At 34.3% G+C, this 20,568-nt stretch overlaps 1 protein-coding gene across 5 annotated transcripts in view; it reads right to left on the bottom strand.

Annotated features, from left to right (window-relative positions):
* Nucleotides 1–20,568, bottom strand: part of DMXL1 (Dmx like 1) — a 124,780-nt gene that overhangs the window by 39,867 nt on the left and 64,345 nt on the right. For all 5 annotated transcript variants that reach the window (XM_044263371.1, XM_044263381.1, XM_044263391.1 and 2 more), the window contains 6 exons: nucleotides 19,447–19,523; nucleotides 16,483–16,610; nucleotides 15,638–15,886; nucleotides 8,105–8,283; nucleotides 2,936–3,066; nucleotides 646–731 (listed from right to left, as the gene is read on the bottom strand). In XM_044263371.1, coding sequence (XP_044119306.1) covers nucleotides 646–731; nucleotides 2,936–3,066; nucleotides 8,105–8,283; nucleotides 15,638–15,886; nucleotides 16,483–16,610; nucleotides 19,447–19,523 — 850 coding nt within the window. The remainder of the gene's footprint in view (nucleotides 1–645; nucleotides 732–2,935; nucleotides 3,067–8,104; nucleotides 8,284–15,637; nucleotides 15,887–16,482; nucleotides 16,611–19,446; nucleotides 19,524–20,568) is intronic.

Raw genomic sequence — 20,568 nt, 5'->3', positions numbered from 1 at the left:
ATTTCATTTTCCTGATTCCTCACTCCACTTTCAACTTTTAGCTATTCTTGCTATTCACCTCCAAAAATCTAAGTAATATGCCTATCCTGTGAATTCTGGATTTTTCCATTTTAGAAATGATGTACTCACTTATTACTACGCTATGGAATATAAGAATAAACTACTCTCCCCATTATTCTGGTATAGTCACATAATAATTTTTGGCAAAATTGGTGTTTTTGCGTTTACCTTGTTATTTATATTTATAAATACAGACCACAGCTGGATCATGCAGTATGCTATCACTCCCCTTTCTTTCTATGCAATCTTTTCTTCCCCTGGAGTTAATAATCACGAAGTTTTTACATTTGCTTCGTTTTCTTTGTGTCTACTGCTATCAACCCCCAATACCTCCACTAGAGGTATAAATAAAGTCTCAATACAGTCAATCACATCAGGTTCAGATCCCCTGCTTTCTTGGGACATTGTCCTCCTGATGGCACCTAACTATATGATAGATACATTTATAGATGGCTGGTCTGGTTAAAAGAAACCTATCTTCTACAACAGGAAGTTATTAAGGTTTTTCTTGACTGTTAAAAAAAAATGCAAAAACGGTCATTCAAAAGCAATGGGAATAGTAGTTCATGTTAAGATATACATTACCTGCAAGATCATGACCTGCAAAGGGATAGAAGGTCTTCAAATTGTTGAGCACTAACTGCACCATTGCCAAGCGCATCAATGACCAACTAAAAATAAAATAACAGTAGATCTGTTAAAGATTTACTCAGGGTTTTAGAAGAGTATACCACTCTTTAATCCAACAGTTTTACTATCAAGAATCTACTCTGCAGATATGCTTCCAGAAAAATAAAACAATATATGCATGCAGTTACTCATGTCAGCTTTACTTGTAAGAGCAAAAGAGCAGAAACAACCAATTATCCGCCAGGAGAGTACGGGTGGAAACACTTTGGTTTTGAACAACAGAATAATAAGGAAGCCATAAAAAAAGAATGTAGAAGAATTCTGAAGTGTTAGTATGAAGTGAACTCCTGTATGTATTAATAAATAATCAAATCATAGAACACTATATATACTATGCCCATGGTGCCTCCCATGTAAAAAAGCAGAGAAATAAGATTTCAAACACCTACAAATACGCTTATTTTGCAAAGAGAAGGATAAAAACAGAAACTAATAAAAATGGGTATATGTAGAGAGTGTAGAAAAGAAATAGGTGAAGACAGAAATGTAAGACTTCCAATTTCACATTTTTATATTTTTTTATTAAAAAATAAATTTCAACTTTTCTTTTAAAGTGAAAATTTATTTCTTAGAGTACTAGCTTTTTATTACTTTAAATTGTATATATAGAGTTAACCATCTTAACTATTTTTAAGTGTACATTTCAGTGGCATTAAGTATATTCAACCATCACCACCATCTAATTCTAGAATTCTTATCTTGCAAAACTGGAACTATCCCCATTAAGTAATAATTCCCCATTTCCCCTTCTCCTAGTCCCTGGCTACCAATATTCTTCCTTCTGTCTCCATGAATTTGACTACAGTAAACAACCTATATGTGGACTTATACACCACTGTCATGATATTTGTCTATTTGGGACTGGCTACTTCTCTTAGCATAATATCCTCAAGATTCATGCACATTGTAACATTTGTCAGAATTTCCATCTTTTTTAGGTTGAATACTATTCCATTACATGAATATACCACATTTTGTTTATGTATTTATCTGTCAACAGACACTTGGTGCTTTTATCCCTTGACTATTGTGAATTATGAACATGGTTTCTACGAATACCGACCCCATTTTTTTTTTAGCATATGTGCTCATGATGAGAGCATGGTTTGTACAAATACCTGTTCAATACTCTGCTTTTAATTCTTTCAGGTATATATTCAGAAGTGAAATTGCTAGGTTATATGGTAATTCTGTTTTTAATTTCCTAACTACCATAATGTTTTCCAGAGTGGCTGGACCATTTCACATTCCCCCCACTAGTGCACAAGGGTTCCTATTTCTCCACATTCTCGCCAACACTGTTATTTTCTGTTTTTTGGATACTAGTCATACTAAGGGGTGTGATATAATCTCCCATGGTGGTTTCAATTTGCATTTCCCTAATGATTAATGATAGCATCTTTTCTTGTACTTATTGGCCATCTGTATATCTTCTTTTCAAATCATTTGCCTGCTTTTTTAATTGGGTTGCTTGGTTTTGTTATTTTTTTTTTTTGGTTTTGTTATTATTAAGTTACAGAGTCTGAATGACTTTTGAGACATGTAAATATTTTATATATTAGAAAAACAAAATTGGGTCAAATAAAAATCTTATAAGAATTCTTCTTTTCAATAAAGGAGTATTTTTATTTCATTTTCACTAATACACTACTTATCTCTTGTGGTATTTTTCTATCATACCATTAACATACAATGTTTTAAAAAGTATATACACCTTTCAGAGATATACAACGTATCAAAAGGGACAAGATAATATCCTCTTATGCATATATGTAAGGATAAAGCAGCAATGGAGCTGAGGTTGAACATTTTGAACATTCATAATTTTTATAATATGTGCAACCCATTTTTAAGACAGTAATCATTGATATCTTAGGGTATTAGTATTATACTGAAAAGATACCATGTTTTCTAGGCTAAAACAGTAGAGTTTGTTGATCTCAGGGAAGCAAAGAGCAAGGAAAAGTCAGACAGCATTTGTGAGGACCAAGTCATGGATAATAAAAAACTAACTGTAATTATTTTTAAAGAAAGGAATTTAACAATTTCATCTAAAGAAATCTGAGTTATAATGTGTGATGTAATTCAACAAGCTATCAATTTCAAATGTGTTATTTTCAAAAATATTATGTATATAAGCCAAGATGAATTTTTAAAAAGAAGCTTAAAATTAAATACTCCATACCTATATGAATTTGAATTAGAATGTTCTTGGAGATGGAAATCTGAGGCTAAAACATCATCATCATCGTCATCACTTTCCAGACTTTCCTCTGAATCATATTCTGCTCTACTTTGGGAAGGGGGTAGAAAAGGCTAAAATAAAAAAGGTACAGATTCAACTCTGCAATTTAAAACATTCAATTATATAGAGTGTAATATTAGCAATTTATCCCATTTTTCAGATACGTCAATGTAAAAAAGTAAAGTAACCCGTACTCGGCTGCTTCTTTTTTGACATTCTATGCCTTCAACCTCACTTTACACAATTCTCTTATTAATTCAGACATTCAACAAAAAATTTATCAGGTATCAATGTGTCAAAAAGTATACTTGCCATAGGAATTTTTTCTTTCAAGTAGGCTCCATGCCCAGTCTGGAGCCCAACATGGGGCTTGAACTCACAATCTTGAGATCAAGATCTAAGCTCAAGAGTCAGATGTTTAACCATCTGGGTGGCACCCTTGCTATAAGGATTTTTTTTAAAGACTTAAACAGTCACTGCACTTAGAGAGCTTACCTTTTTATGGAAGAAAACAGACAAATAACAGAAAACTAAATACAAACTGTATTTAGTTGTGCCATACAGAAAAGAAGACAGATGGGATTGAGAACATTAACAAGAACTGACATAAGGTGATCATGAAAGGTCTCTTAATAAAGCAGCACTTAAGTGAGACTGAAAGCACAAGAAGTAAGCCATAGAACGAGAGGGAAGAAAAGCATTTTAGGCAGTGGAAATTGCAGGTAGAAAGGCGTTAATATGGGAAAGAGCTTGGTATGGAAAGTAAGTGGTTTGACTGGAGCCCATAGGCAGGAGGATAAGTGTTGGGATGAACACTGAAGACAATGGAAGGAGACAGGTGGGGAGGGTTTTTGTAGGTCACAGTAAAGAGGGTAATGGAATGCCACTGGTGAGTTTTAAGTAGAGGGCAGGCATTGAGATTTACATCTTAAGAATATGACTATGCCCACTCCCTTATGAGAGAAAAACTCAAATGGTAAGACTAGAAATGGAGACAAGAGTAACTAAGTAAGGCAAGAGTTGACTGGTGAAACTGCTCTAGAAACATAACGATGGATAGAAAACCAGATGGACAAAGTAGTGCTTCAGCAAGGCTTAACTTCAAATGGAATTGATTTTTCTCTTCCTCATTCTTGAAGCCTACTCCCACCTCTGCCTTGACTTGTTTTTCTATAGAATCTTTTGTTCTAGGAACTCAGTATCAATGTGGACATCTCCCCAACCTCAAAGTATACTTAGTCAAGAGACTCGGATGGCTGGCACCTGCACTAGTCAGATACCACCTTGAAGACATGATGAACAGAGCTGGTAGCTCATACCAGATTCCTACCTAAACTGCCCAGATCCTTCATTTTCCTCTAAAATTCCCACAGCCTTTTATCCCAGGTAGGTCAGCAGTTTTGAAAGCAATGGCCAGCTACAGCCTCCTTCGCCTGGCAAAGCAATAAGACTATCATTCTTCTTTATCCCCAAACTCTGTCATCATGTTATATTTTGGCTCCAGAGCACAGAGATTGGTTTCCAACAACATGGAGGTATGTGTTAGTGATGAAGATGGAGAGAAATAACACACTAACTGTATATTTTGCAGAAGCGCTGACAGATAGGCTGATAAGTATGGAGAGCAAAGGACAGAGAGGAAAAAGACTATTTCTAGGTTTCTGACTCAAGCAACTATTAGAATGAAGATGCCGTTTACTAGTAGGAGAGAATGGTAGTTATAAAAGGGAGGTGTTGGACAAAAGAAATATAAAAAACCCAAATGTTGAAAGAGATCAAGATTCATAGGTCAAGTTGAAAAGGAAGGATGAAGAAAGGACTATGGAAGAATAATAGGAAGGTTAGGGGAAAAAAACTAGAAGAGAATGGCATTAAGAGAGAATGACATCAAGGAGGAAATGGCTGCATGTGTTGAATATTGCTAAGAGTTCAAATGAGATGATGATAAAAAAGATTCAGTTAGGGGCACCTGGTGGCTCAATGGGTTAAAGCCTCTGCTTTCGGCTCAGGTCATGATCCCAGGGTCCTGGGATAGAGCCCCACATCAGGCTCTCTGCTTTGCGGAGAGCCTGCTTCCTCCTCTCTCTCCATGTCTGCCTCTCTTGCCTACCTATAATCTCTGTCAAATAAATAAATAAAATCTTAAAAAAAAAAAAAAGAAAACATTCTTCAAAAAAAAAAAAAAAAGAACTTGTTTCAGTTATATGTAACAACATGGATGCCCCCAAATCTCAACAGCAGCTTCAATGAGGTAGCTGTGTCAGAAGTCATACAGTGCACAACTATGAAAGGGACCCAAGAAAACAGAAAAAAAAATATGTGTATAGTTTTAAAAAGCTGAATGATAACAGGAAATAGAGAAACAGAGTACTAGCTGGAAAAAGTTCTGGAATCAAACCAGGATTTGGAATGAGAGACAGGAGAGCATACTTCTGTCCTAATGGGAAGCAATCAATAGAGATGAGAGTCAAAAGTAGAGAAGAAAAGCACAGATGGGATTCAGAACAGAACAGAAGTCTCTGATAGGAAGGACTCTTTGTCCTTATTAACAGGAGGAATGGAGGAATGAATAAGATGGGAACAAGTGTAGTTATAGCTTCATGACAGGATGGTAAGAGTTTTAATGCCTTTCAACTTAGAGTTAAGAGCGAAGATGGAAGAGGTAATACAGGAAATCTGAAGTTATAAAATCTTTGGTGTAGGGAAGACCAGTAAAGACACATAGCAGGGATAGGAGAAATTCTGAAAGAGCTGAGAGAGAAGCTCCTAAGTCCTCTCACCAGAAACAACAGTAAAACGGCACAATGTTGTAAAAAAAGACCCACTTAAAGATACTGGATCAATTGATCAATGCATACAACCGAGAGAGAAGCATTTATTCAAGAGAAATCAACTGGAATCTCTGGAGAAACAGTGAGAGCCTGGCATTTTGGTCATTTTGGTTGGGCTGCCGCTACTCCACCTGGCCACTCTGTGCTGCAGGGCAGTCCATGAGCGCCAAGAACTCTGCTGCATGGCCAGAGGTGGCTATCTTGAATAAAAAATCCCAGGTCCAGGGGCACCTTCAAAAGCAACAGCTATCTCAGTACCAAACGACTAGGAAAGGCTAACCTCTCAACTAGCCTGAGGCTATGGTATGAACTGGGATAGGGACAGACCAGCCAGAAATTTAACAAGATCCAGGAACAAAAGAGCTAAAGAAGGCCTTCCTCATCATGGATCCTCTATCAATTAAAACTGCTTCAAAAATGAAGATGACATCAAGATATTCCCATATCAATAAGGGGCTCAATAAACATTTGTTGAATAAATGAGTGACTCTGCAAAGGGCAATAAAGAACAAGGAGAGACAAATACCTGTCTTTACCCCAAGAAAAATATAAGAACAATAAAAGCTACTGCTTAACATGCCTAAAGCATTGTTGTCAGCAGAAAATAGGTATTCAAATAATAGAAGAAAATAAGAAGAACATCCATAAGTTGAGAACATGAGGGATGCGGCTGATCACAGGAGAGGCAGATAGGCCATTTCTGCTCTGCATAATGGCACAGGAACATGGAAACGACCATGCAAGCTGAAACCATTGTTGAAGCAACCTTAATAAACAAAGGAAAAAGTACAAATATTCTGAGACTAGCAAAAACATTTTTCAAAATATTAAAACTCTTATGTTGGCAATAAATGTATAGGGAAATGAAAAAATAGTAAAAGTAGTATTTATTTAGCATACTAAAATTAAAATACTAGAAATATTGAGAATTTAAGTGTTTTATTTCTTTTTTTTTCTTGAAGATTTTTATTTATTTATTTGAGAGAAAGAAAAAACAAGTGAAAGGCAGACGGAGAAGCAGGCTCCCCGCTGAGCAAGGAGCCCGATATGGGACTTGATCCCAGGATCCTGAGACATGACCTGGGCTGAAGGCAGATGCTTAACTGACTGAGCCACTCAGGCGCCCCACTTCTTTGTAAATAAATTATCAAGAGTACTTTGAGTGGGCAAACTGTCATACATGTTTCTAAGTTTGTATCATCTTCCAACATTTTATTCTTTACACTTTCAGTGCTATGAAATATTAGCCAGAGTGGGGCTTTTTTTTTTTTTTTTTTGGGCCAATTTCAGTATGTCTAGAACACCTTCCTCGTTGTGTTACACTTTCCTCACTTCTGTTGACAAGTTAGCCCTCACTAGTCCTCTGGTTGCACATCCAGAATCTTTCAAACAACAGCAGTGTCAGTAGCCCCAATATAAGCTACTTTTCCATAACTTTTGTTTACATTTAACTTTTTTTTTTTGGTAGAAACCATCTTTCATTTTTTTATTTAAATCCTATTAGCTGACATACTGCTTAAATTCAATCTGCATGTCACTTCCAGGGCTACCACTTGTCATTGTTTGGTTGCACTTCCATCTTCACGGGCCAATTCCCTCTTCTGATTATCCAGTTTTGTAAAACGTCACTTGAGTTGGACACTTTGCTCTCTGTATACAAACTGAATATCGGGTCCTAAATGATGAATCGCCAATAGACTCTGAAAAAACTGTTGTGACTGATCAGTGCACACGAGGTGCACCTGCTCTTTCCATAGTGATGTGTGGACAGAAGAGCCAGCAGGGAAGTTTGTACTTGAGGTCACTGCTCACAGTTAATAGACTGGAAACTCTGAGACATGTTGCTGAGGGACTTGTTACTTCATTAAATAGCAGTAACTATAACATGTGTATATGAGAACCATGCAGGAGCGTCTACAGTACAGAAAAGGAACGAGAGCAGCAATGGCCCTGGGACTTCTTGTAGTCTGGATTCCTTAATTACCATCAAGTACCTTAGCACTAAGGTGTTGACCAACATATCTTTTTTCATCTAAGAACTGTATTTTGCTTAAAATATAGAAACCATAACTTATCAAAGGACTGTGTCAAAAACCAAATGGTAATGTCTAAATATTTTTGAGGGTTTTTTGTTTTGTTTTGTTATGCAGCCTGACAAAATGAAATCTTTCTAAACCAGAGTGGGAAAACACTTGAAGCAGCAACAATCCACTTCAAACATTTTCATTTCCATTTCATTGCATACTTGTCGTTCTAGGTGGCACTTTTTTTTTTTTACCTTGGCTATGAAATAGTCCCAGATACTGAGCTCTGGTGGGATGAACTTCTCTTGGACTGTCAGTGACTCCTGGCTGACTACTGATGGGGAAGAAGTTGGTAGGGCAGATTCTCTACAAGAAATTTTTGATGGCCTAAAACGTTTGTTCTGTTTCTCTCCTTCTTCCACAAGTGAAGAAACTAATAAAAACAAAATAAAGTATTATTAAAGTAAGTACTATTTCCACTGTACTAATTTCAGATATCTTAAGATTTAAGGTTACAAATAAGCATAAACACAAAACTGAGATCATTACAACAGGTTAAAAAAATAAGTAGAAGTGAGGCAAAAATCACTATAAAAACCAATCTTTGCTTTTATCTCAACTTATCCCTCATTCTCTAAATGTTAACTTTTCTATTCCATATGTGGGTAATAGGATATAATATCTGTCTATAAGTGAGTACAAAATTGAGCTATGATCATGAATGAAAATTATCTACATCCCTTTACGTTGAAGAATATCATGGGAAACAAAGAGTATCATGGGATGTCAATGTTAATTGAAGGCACCAACTTACTTATGAGGTTCTTTAGTAATCCTTTGGCCTTTTATCTACATAGAAAACTGAATGTTTTTTCTGGAAATATATAAAAGAATTCAAATACATTAACAACTGAATTACACTGACTCAGACTTCCAGAAATGGCCTGCACATGGAATTTTCTGGTCAGTGGAATAACAGAGAGGGAGAAAATACAATCTTTGTTGTTTTAACTTTTAAATACTTAATGATTACTATTTTCTTAGTATTTTACTTTAGAGTATTAAGGGAAAGAAAAACAAGTTACACAAATCTATAAATAATACTAAGTTACAAGATGCAAATCACCAGTACAGAACCAAGGATGTTCCAAAGAGAAGCATATGTCTAATTGTCAAGCAAATAACTCTTCAATAAGGCACACCAATATACTCTTCCAATGGTTCCAGTGAGAACTGACTTACCTTTCAAAGGAATGCAAATATGTGTTCTGTAATATAATTTTGTTTTATTGTTTGAAGCTACTCAGCTTACATAAACAGCATGCTCATGCATTATATCAAGCTACAGCCAAGCTGAGTTTAACAGACTGATTTAGTGATTTCAGAAAAAAAGGAAATTAAAATGGAAAAAATTCTAAAAGATTGCCAAGACTTGGTATGATATTACATAAACTCTCAAATGATTTTAAAAATAAACTTTTGGATTAAATGTGTAAATTTCTGCTTTTTTAAAAAGATTTCTTTGTTTGAGAGAGAGAAAGAGGGAGCATGCGCACGAGTGGGAGGAGAGGCGGGGGAGAGGGAGCAGCAGACTCCCTGCTGCATGGGAGTCTGATGTAAGGCTGAACTCAACACCCTGAAAACATGACCTGAGCCAAAATCAAGAATCAGATGCTTAACTAACTGAGCCACTCAGGTGCCCCAATTATTTTCCTCTTTTTAAAAGCAACTGGTAGTAAACAATCATGTTTCTAATATACGTTGTATGCATTCATATTCATTCTAAAACAGTGGTTATACCAAATTCTGATCAAATAAAAAATATATAATATAAATGTATTTTTTAATCTTTCAAAAAATTAATGCTGTGGTTTAAAATAATCATTTAACTTTAACATTACTATTTTGCTTTTTTTGTTTTTAGATTAGAAGACATACGAACATAGAAACTTAATCTCTGGAAAAATAAAACTTACAAACAACACTAAATAGATACATTTTTGCCAATACAGCTATATGATAAAAAATCAGGGTTTTAAAACCAAAACCTAAGAAGATTTTTAAATTAAAAAAGAGAAAAATTTACAAGTATAGTCAATGAAACCAGATACTGACATGAAAATAAGAAAAGTTACCACACTGGGGGTAAATGTTTAAAATGACAGTCAATATCAGACATATAAAACTACTTATTAAAATACTTTTGATGAACAAAGAAAAAAATGGCAAACAGTTCACAGTACTGAATGTTCTATTGCTTGAAATGCTATAAATAAAAGGACCTGAGTGATGCCTCCCAGCAAACAAGAAATAATCTGTAGCTTCTCATTAGCGTAGTTGCTTCTTCTTTTCCAATAAATTATAGCAAGACTTAAGATGATTTTATGTTTAAATCACGGTGGGTTAGCATAGTCATGAATGATAATAGAGACTGCAGAGTGGCTGAAGGCTCAACTGGTGATTTTTGAAAATGCTAATAATTAAATATCAAGAATCTCTGTCACTCCTTGGATAAAAACTGACTCTACTGTTGCATTACTAAGGTGGTAAATGGCTACTTTACTAGTAATAGAAGAAAAAACCAGGATTAGGGAGAACTGAAAAGGAACTTGGATATGGAGCTTAGAAATTACAAGGAACATAGAGAAGCTAGAAAGTCGGTTAAAAAAACCCAACGCACAATGGATCAGAAAAGACAGAATCACTCACTAACATAAATTTTTAAAAATTTCTTAGCTGCTTTGGATTCATAGAAAGTACTTTTAAGAAGTACTTTTAAAATCAAGATAGTACTTTTAAAGTCACGATTTTAAGAACCTCTATCCTCACTCCTAGTACAATCCGCAGTGACTTCCTGCAACTATGGACGTGACTCCCTAAGAACGCAAAACAAAGTGGAGAAATGGTTAAGAGACTACATTTAAAGAATGGGCAGAGGTGGTACAGAGGAGTAAGAAAGACAATGTTGCTTTTTATCATAAATTCTTCTGGACTACTGGATTTATTATCATGTACATATTTTGATTTTAATCAAAACATAAGAGAAAGGCTCACAAGTTAACACTTTTTGAGTTTATCATTTTAATTTCTTAAAAGAATTTATTAGCGAGCATGAGTGGGGGGGGTTGGGGAGGCAGAGGGAGAGGGAGAAGACTCTCAGCTGAGTGAGGGATCCAACAGGGGGCTTAATCCTGAGATCATAACCTGAGCTGAAGGCAGGAGCTTAACCAACTGAGACACGCAGGTGCCCCAAGTTTATCATTTTAAATCAGACAAAATTAATGTTCTAAACCTAGACTTAAATATTTATTTTAAAAAGTGACTTTAAAGTAACGAGCAGAATGATCTCATTCTCTTCTTATCAATCTAAGGCACACTTATCACAACACTATTCATGAGTATGCCAGAGAGTACATGAAAAAGCAGGGGACGCATTGTCCTGGACCTTCAAGTATAGCTCCAAAATTTAGGGGATGGGAGGATGAAGGTAAGTAATTTAAATGATGATTTAAAATATTTTACTAGAAAGAAACAAAGATATGGAGAAGATGAAAATCAGGTAAGTTCAAGATAAAACAGATCCCAATCTATTTCTTGCTTTTGGCAAGACAGTTAAGCATAAGAGATCTCCTAAGAGGTATATATATATATTCACTCTCCTATAGCATCCATTTCAGACAAAAAGTTTGAGATGTACAAATAGAGGCCAACACTTTATTTAACCCATTAAATAAAAAACAAATTCTCAAAATTCTATGTAAAACATGACTTTACAAGTAAACTTCAAAGATTCTTAAAAGGAAAATACCAAAATAGATTTGAGGAGCATAAATTTAAGGCACTTCTTAATCCACAAAGAATAAAATTAATGCTAAGAAAATGTCTGACAAGTGAAATTTTCCAGATTTTAGTTAAGATTGACTCTCAAGGATTGGTAAGGCACAGTAGTACCTTATACCTGCTTCATAAGTACCTATGAAAATGAAATGATGATTATCTTAGTAGAAAGTAGTGATTTGTCTCCAAATTGCAGAGCAAGTAGTTTCCAAAACAGTTGGGTGTTCAAAGTGATTCACTGGAATATGGAAAGAAAATATTACAACTATTACTGAGATTTATTTTTTAATAAGCAGAAGTGGGGAAAAGAAAGAGAAATAGGGTAAGAAGGGGAGAAGGGAAAGAAGAGAGGAGGAATGGAGGAGAAGAGAAAGAAGGAGGAGAAGGCAACAGAGGAAGGAAAAAGAAAGGGGGTGGGAGAAGGGGAGCAGAAAGGGGAGGGAAGTGGTAAGGGGAAGAAGAAAATCTGTCAGTGTTTAATACCTGGATCAGCAGGGGTACATGTATTTATAAATAAATATATACACACATAATGAGGATTTGCTCAAGCATGTTTTGTAGATAGGGTTATATAATAAAAAATCTGGAGGTAACTACTTCTCCATTACCCTGAAGACCATGATCCAGATGTGCCTATAAGATTTCAGCTCCAGCTCAAAAGACTTGTTAAAAGTGAGAAAGGAATACATACATACAGTGAAATACTATTCAGCTGCACAAAGAAAACTCTATCATGTGCCACAACATTGATGAACCTCAAGGACACTGTGCTACATGAAATAAACCTGTCACAAAAGGACAAATATGGTAGTTATGAAATGAATAGATGCTTTTTAATGAAAATTTATGCCTGTCCCTCAAAAAAAAGGGTGTCCAAAGACTCTAACAAAAGATGTATTCCCTTCTCTGGCAAAACTAGTTATTTTTTGGTTCAGTAGCCAGTTAAAATTGCTGGGCATATTCACATCTGTATTGTAAATAGCTGATCATTTTCTATTTTAAAAACGCTGAAATCTTATACTTTTTCTGGTCAAGAAATATTGCTATTTTATGTATTTCACTAAAGGGAGGATAGCAATGACATATATAATCACTAAACACTGAACAGGAAACTTATTTTTATACGAGTTTTAGGGGAAAAGCAAGATATTTGGATTTCTGGTCTGTATTTAACATAATGGCAAAATGTTACTTATATTTTTTGCACTCAAATGGCAAAAATATACTTTAAAATGTCTAAAACATCATTAGCAGTCTCATAGTTAAAAAAATTTATGCTTACTACAAATAAAATAGTCATTTTATATTTTATTCCTCAATGAGGAGACATACAAAATCATTACTATAAATTTATCAAGATGAAGATGGAAAATCTACAGTTCTCATTATTGCAAATATCATGACAAAATACAATAAAAATCCTTCAAATAAAAACACTGCTTTGCTTTATAATATGCAATCAAAAGCAAAGTATGGATTTCTAACTGTTAGCAGAAAAAAAAATAATTTTTCCAAACTTGCTATTGCTCACCTGATTATTTATTTTAAAACTTAACCACAATAACAAAACAATTACTAACTCCACAAACTTATACCTGCACTGATTTTATTTTTTTTAATTTTTCATTTATTTATTTTTTAAAAGATGTTATTTATTTATTTGACAGAGAGAGATCACAGGTAGGCAGAGAGGCAGGCAGAGAGAGAAGAGGAAGCAGGCTTCCCGCTGAGCAAAGAGCCCAATGTGGGGCTCGATCCCAGGACCCTGAGATCATGACCTGAGCCGAAGGCAGAGGCTTAACTCACTGAGCCACCCAGGTGACCCTGCACTAATTTTAGTTAGAAAATATAAATCCTTCAATAATATGTGATGTGGAATTCACCCAGTTAAATGATTTAAAAAAAAAATTACTAATTAAATTCACATTTTTGTTAAGAATTCTAACCCACCAAACTATCATTTTCTTACATTACAAAGCTTAGTCAATATTTAAATTTTGTCACTAAAAATATTAGTGGATTAAGTATATAAAAGACATGTAGAGAGAAACAGAATTTAGTTGATGATAATGCTGTACAATATGTTGGCTAAGTGAATTTAAGTAAATAAAAAAAGAAAATAATTTAGTTCATGAGACCATCATTGCGAAGAAAACTGAAATAGAATTTACACTAGAACATGAAAAACAAACGTTGACTTTTAATTTGTCTTCTAGTACAAAGTTACATCTACAACTGATTCCGTAGTTTCTGGGTCTTCCAAGACAGATGAGCAACACATAACACTAACTTAACACTAAGGGAACCATGTGTTTTAAGAATTCTGCGTTACTTGCCACCAAAGAATTAAATGTACAGATGCAGGTAATTTTCAGTCACTTTCACTAGGTAGGGCTCAGTAAGTGATGGAACACAGTTTATAGATAGTACCTATAAGATAATTTTTATAAAGGTATTTGTGTGTAGAAACAACTAAAACTGAGTGGTTCAACAAAGAACCTGAGACTCTGAGTAAGGTTCTTTACACATCTGTGCTTAGTTGAAATGGTTGGAACTGAGACATGGTGACTGGTTAGTAAGAATATTTTAAATTTTTAACAGGTATTTGGACATTCCATAGCAAGAATTTATCCCTTTTTAATATTTTGTATTAACGAGATCAAAGTTTTAAATGATTTTCTCTTAGGACACATTAAAAACAGGTCCACAATTAGTTTACCAACTTTTTAATACTAATCTCAGTAGACCTATAAATCTTATTCCCTCTTAGACTTAGACTTTTCTTTAACTGAATTCAGATATCTGAAGTTAAAATATATTCCAAGGCAAATTTCATGAAAAGTTAGTCTTTTTCTTTTTTTGTCCACATAAAAAATAACGCACAGGAAATTACTCCTTAAAAATGAAAAAAGAGATGTCATAAAAATGAAAATATTTTTAAAAAATTGAAAACTAAGATTATTACATATGGGTTAATAAATTATAAAACAAAAATTTAACAGCTAGGTAGAAAGCATTATGAAGATCTTTTTCACATCAAGATATAATATATATAGTTTCAACATTAGAAAGTCTAGAAACAGGGATATAATTGTTTAAAATATTTACTTTTCCTGGTATTATGAACACTTAGAAATCCAAAACCCCTAATGGCCAGAATCATAGTATGCAAAACATAAAGCAGCCTCATTTGAAATGTTTTCCAGACATTTCAAGCCATAGTCTGATTTACATGATTAGCATTGACATTTATTCCTACACATTTAAAAAGATGTTGAAGTCTAAGGAATAGAAAACATCAAAGGAAATAATTTAAAAGCAGAATAAAAAGCAGAGATGTTTTTCTGAAATGCTAATCATTGTTTCAAATCAAAAATATGGCTTGATTAAAGGAAATTTCTCAATTTTCTATTTTAAGTGCCATACAAAATAAAATAGGCCCAAAGTACCCCAAACCCTCCAAAACAACACAAAGCAAGCTGAGCCGTAAAAGCCTATTTCTAAAGCTAGTATCTTGCCTGCAAGACTGGGAGGGCTATGGGAACTGATGGTTGAAAGAGCTTTGGTAAAGCCCACACATTCCATGGAGAATACCACTACCTGGTGGGGGCTAGGCATAGCAAAGTGCCTTCCTGCCAAAGAAAGAAGAGAGAATCTGTATTTGGGATAGAACAAAGACCAGTGTTACAGAATATTTCAGAAGCAAATGATTTAAGAAAAATACATTAGATACTTCTAATGGTGCACGAGTGTCTTACAGTTTGAAAACTGCACCAGAAACTTGACACTGTATTTTCACCATAAAACCATTTGTTCATGCTTTAAGAAAACGGTCTGTAACAAAAACTCTCTGTGAATTAATTAAAATGTAATTACACTTGACAAAGTTATCATTCAGATGAACAAATATAGTTTCAGTCTTAAAAATAAACAAACATGAATACACTAACCAGGTAAAGCTTTTGAATGTGTGTGTTCTTTGTTGGGAACATGTGCACCTCCACCAAACACAGCAGACCACATTTTTTCATTCAGAGGATGGGCCATGATCCGAAATAGTTCATTACTGGAATGTGTCGCCAGGCCATGGATGAAGAGACTCAGATACACTGCTGTGAGAATCTCACAGAGCAAGACTGTAAGCCCTGACTGGGCTTCCTCGCCAGAAGAATTCAAAAGTCGGATCAGAGAAGTGATTCCTAGAACAAACAAACACAGCTACCACTGACAATAAATTTTAAAAAGAACTGTGATTCCTAGAACAAACAAACACAGCTACCACTGACAATAAATTTTAAAAAGAACTGTATCTTTTAATTTTTGAAAAAACTGTCTTATATCAAGGTTGAAGTTTTTTCTTCTCTAGATTCACAGACTAGTAGAAGTTATTACAGTAAATGCACAAATTTGTTCAATTTGGAGAAACAATGAAAATCTATCATCTAATACAAATCTGATAGATAAAATTTAATTCCCACCACAAATGCCATTCTATCAAACACCTATCACGACAAAAAAATTATAACAAGTGATATAACAAAACATTTGAGTTATTTTAGTAAAACTGCCAGGGAAATACCAATGTTACAAAGGAAAAAAAAGACCAATGTTAAGTAACTGCGAAATTTACCATGAGTGCTAAATACTGAAGTGGTATCAATTCTAACAATATTTAACACTGATTATCATGCAGCAAAACCATACCAAATGTACTTTGTCCTCATTTGATTAAATTTAGGCTAAGAAAAACTCATATATATTTATTTACATACATATATACATAAATTATTTATACCTGGCCATTGCGCTGGTGATGTATTTGGAGTTATTGCTTCATCTAAGCTTCCTGTTTTCAAAGAATGTCGATGGGGAAGCAGTACTGTCTGATACATCATTCCAGTAAACTGATTTGTTTGAAATGAACTAAGAAAACAGAACATTTAAATAAGAACAATCTGTAATAATATAAGACAAAAATAATATAAATGTAATGATCTAAAATGAAACATGTAATATTTCCATGTTTTAGATCTAACTTCTAGAGTATCTTAAAATTCAAATTTTATTAGTTACACTGCTATTACGATCCAAGCACTGTTCTTTATAGTCTGGTGCTATATTAAAATCAAGCATCCTTTAAGTGTAAACATGTAAATTTTCTAAATTAAAATATACTTGATAATTTTTAAGTATATTTATTTAATGAAAGATAAAAAATACATACAAATGAGAAAACTAAATCACTCTTGACACAAAAAGCAAGCTATTATATGAAAGTTCAAAACAAGGTTATCTGGTTGAAAACAAAGTCAGTTTAGGTTGAGTTTGATATTTAATGGCTGTCAGTGCTACATTAGGTTAGGTTACATCAGGTATATGCACAAGAAACCAGGGATATGGGGCGCCTGGGTGGCTCAGTGGGTTAAGCCGCTGCCTTCGGCTCAGGTCATGATCTCAGGGTCCTGGGATCGAGTCCCGCATCGGGCTCTCTGCTCAGCAGGGAGCCTGCTTCCCTCTCTCTCTCTGCCTGCCTCTCCATCTACTTGTGATTTCTCTCTCTCAAATAAATAAATAAAATCTTTAAAAAAAAAAAAAAAAGAAACCAGGGATATAATGAAAAATGTAGTTTCTGTATCCATGAAATTTATAGTCTGGTGGAGGAATCGGACACAAAAAACTTTATCAGATTGCTTTCTTTCTTTATTTCTTTGAAAGTAAGTGAACAAGTGAGCAGAGGAAGAGGGTGCAGAGGGAGAGGAAGAGAGAGAATCCCAAGGAGAATACACAACCAGCAAAGAGCCTGAAGTGGGGCTTGATCCCATGACCCTGAGATAATGACCTGAGATGAAATCAAGAGTCAGGTGCCCCTATCATATTGCTTTTAGAGAACAAACCTATGCATACAGGGTTATGAAAGCAAAAGGTGGGGAGCACTTTACATAATTTGGGAATTCAGGGTAAGCTTCTCCAAGTAAATGGCACTTCATACTAAAATAAACAGACGAATGAACAAAGTAACTTGCAGCTTGACATAAACTATGAAATAAATCTGAAAGAAGATGGTACAAAAATATTTGTTAAATCCTGTCAGAAATTCCTATATCAAATATGAGTAAATGAATGTCATATTTAAACATAGGGCATCTATTGGTTTAGATCTGTTCTGACTGGCAAATCTTCTATTAGACATAACACTTTGATGCATTTGTAAATAGTTTCTCTTGCTTTACTTTGCAGTTGAGAAATGGCAGGCTGAATAAAAAAAAAAATCCCCCTGCTACAATAAACCTATGGAAATGATGAAAAAGATAAAGATACATTGATGAAAATAAAGCTCCACTCAATAACAAGAAAGTGAACTCTTGGAGGATGAAGGCCAAAGAAATCAAGTTGAAACTACCCTGGGAATACAGAAGCAGATTATAAATTGAGACTCCCATGGTAGAACTGAAACACAAACAAGCAAAAATCAACACCACCAAGGAAGGCTAATATCAGGTAAAAATCAACAAATTCTATGAATGACCTGTACCTGAGGAAGCAGACTTAGAACATGACAGAAGGTGCTTTATACTCAGAGACATTAAAACAATTAATACAGACAGTAAGTTATAAAAATAAAACTGACCATTAAAATCAACAAAGAGATCTTAAAAATGAAAAACAGAATTTATAAAACATAAACTCAGCCTAAATAAAAGACGAGACATTGCTGAAGAAAGAGTGAGTGTCTGGAAAATGGCATTAGGATTTCTCCTAAAATGAAGCAAAAATAAAGAAAGAAAAAAAATATGAGATGAAAGCTAAAAGGAAAATAAGAGAAACCTGTAAGTTCCAATACCTAATAAGAAATAGGAGACAAAAGATAAAATATTTAAAGAAAAAAAGTCAAGAAACAAAAACAAAGGATCATAGGGGAAAAATAAGAGAGAGGCAAACCAAGAAACAGACTCCTAACTCTAGAGAACACACCGATGGTCACCAGAGGGGAGTTGGTTGGGCGATGGAGGAAATAGATGACGGGGATTAAGGACGGCACTTGTGATGAGCACCGGGTGATGTATGGAAATGCTGAATCACTATACAGTATACCTGAAACTAATATTACACTGTATGTTAACTAACTGGAATTTAAGTAAAAATTTTTTAAAAAGGAATGAGAATTTCAAAGAACTAAAGGAAGATACCAAAGTGTTAAACAGTGTGTTTTAAAAGCCTAGCTAAATTATAGTGAAACCTTGGGCTATAAAGGGAAATATCATAAACATCACTCTTTGATAAAATTTTTCTCAATTTCAAGTCAGTTACTCCTTCCTGTGTGTTCCCTGAATCTTTCCTTATATTATAAATATACAATATAGTACATTGTAATGTTACAGTATATAATTATAACTGTACTATAGTACTTATCACTAAGTGCAATGTCATGTTATATATATTACTTATCAACTTGTACATTTGTTTCTAACTAGATGGACCTCAAGAAAGGAGAACTTATCTCCGTGTGTATCACAAGGCCTGGCATTAGGCAGTAATCAATAAAAGTTAACTAGTTACACTGACAATGGTCTACTTAACATTCATTTGCCACAAAGGCAGAAAAGCTAAAATTCAAAGATGGAAAAATAGTACTCATCATTTCAAATGCTTTTGGTATTATTTAAACTGTCATAAACAGTTTTTCTAAGCAAGAGCATACAAATTCTGAAATCTCATCAGTTATTGCAAACATTCCTAAATTTCACAAAAAGATATTTACCTGTAGTTATGACTACCACAAAGGCACTGATAAATACAAGCAGAAAGTGAGGCTGCTAAAGTATGCATTACATATACCTGAAAAAGAAAAAAAAAACAAAATTAAGTATAACTTTTAAAAAATCAAACTTGTCTCAAGACCTACTATAATCTAGCGATGTAAAAAAGATGGAAAAACTATTTTGTCCTTAAAAACTATTTCTGTTTTTTCCTTAACACTCATTTATGCATATAGAGATCACACTACAAACAAATTAAAAACACAAAGGCCATTGGCAGAAATCATAAAACACAAACCTGCTACCTAATTTCTATTTTAAGAACAAATGGGAACAGATGTTAGCTATTCAGTAGTGCATAAGCCATGAATTAAAAGAAACCCCTCCAAGATTCAACCTTCTTCCTCAATGAAAATATGTAAAATCTCAGTCTGATAAATGATAGTTTACCTATGGACAGGTCACTGAAGCATATGTTAACATATATTCTAACTACAATAGAAAACAAGCAATCAAAAGAGAATGCAATTACTTAGAAAAAGAAGAAGGTGTGAAAGACAGCAACTGAAGGGCGAACATTAGTACTGAGAAAGAGAAGGCTCTAAACATGGCATGACAAGCAATGAGAGAGGCAGATCTGAGAAGCACAACCCAGGTCAGAAAGCAACTAGATTAGACTATTTATTTATTTATATTTTTAAAGATTTTATTTATTTATCTGTCAGAGAGAGAGCGAGCGAGCACATGCAGACAGAGTGGCAGGAAGAGACAGAGAGAGAAGCAGGCTCCCTGCTGAGCAAGGAGCCCGATGTGGGACTCGATCCCAGGACCCTGGGATCATGACTTGAGCTGAAGGCAGCCGCTTAACCAACTGAACCACCCAGGCGTCCCAGATTAGACTTTAGAAGACTAGGTTCTTGATCTAATCATCAAGTATGACAGTCTTATATGTAGATAAAAAAAAGGGAGTCATATATTAAAATCATATTGCTATTTCCCCTTCAATTATCAGTAAGATGTGCGGTATGAATTAAAATCAAGAATATCATCATAAAAATGAAGACAGCAAGTCCAAATATGGAAAATTACAAAAATGATCAGAATATTTCCCAGCTTCTCTAATC

This window comes from Neovison vison, chromosome 1 (assembly GCF_020171115.1).
Source record: "Neovison vison isolate M4711 chromosome 1, ASM_NN_V1, whole genome shotgun sequence".
Classification (NCBI taxonomy): domain Eukaryota; kingdom Metazoa; phylum Chordata; class Mammalia; order Carnivora; family Mustelidae; genus Neogale; species Neogale vison.
Note: the sequence above shows the minus strand (reverse complement) of the source record. Positions and strands in the feature narration are given on the sequence as shown.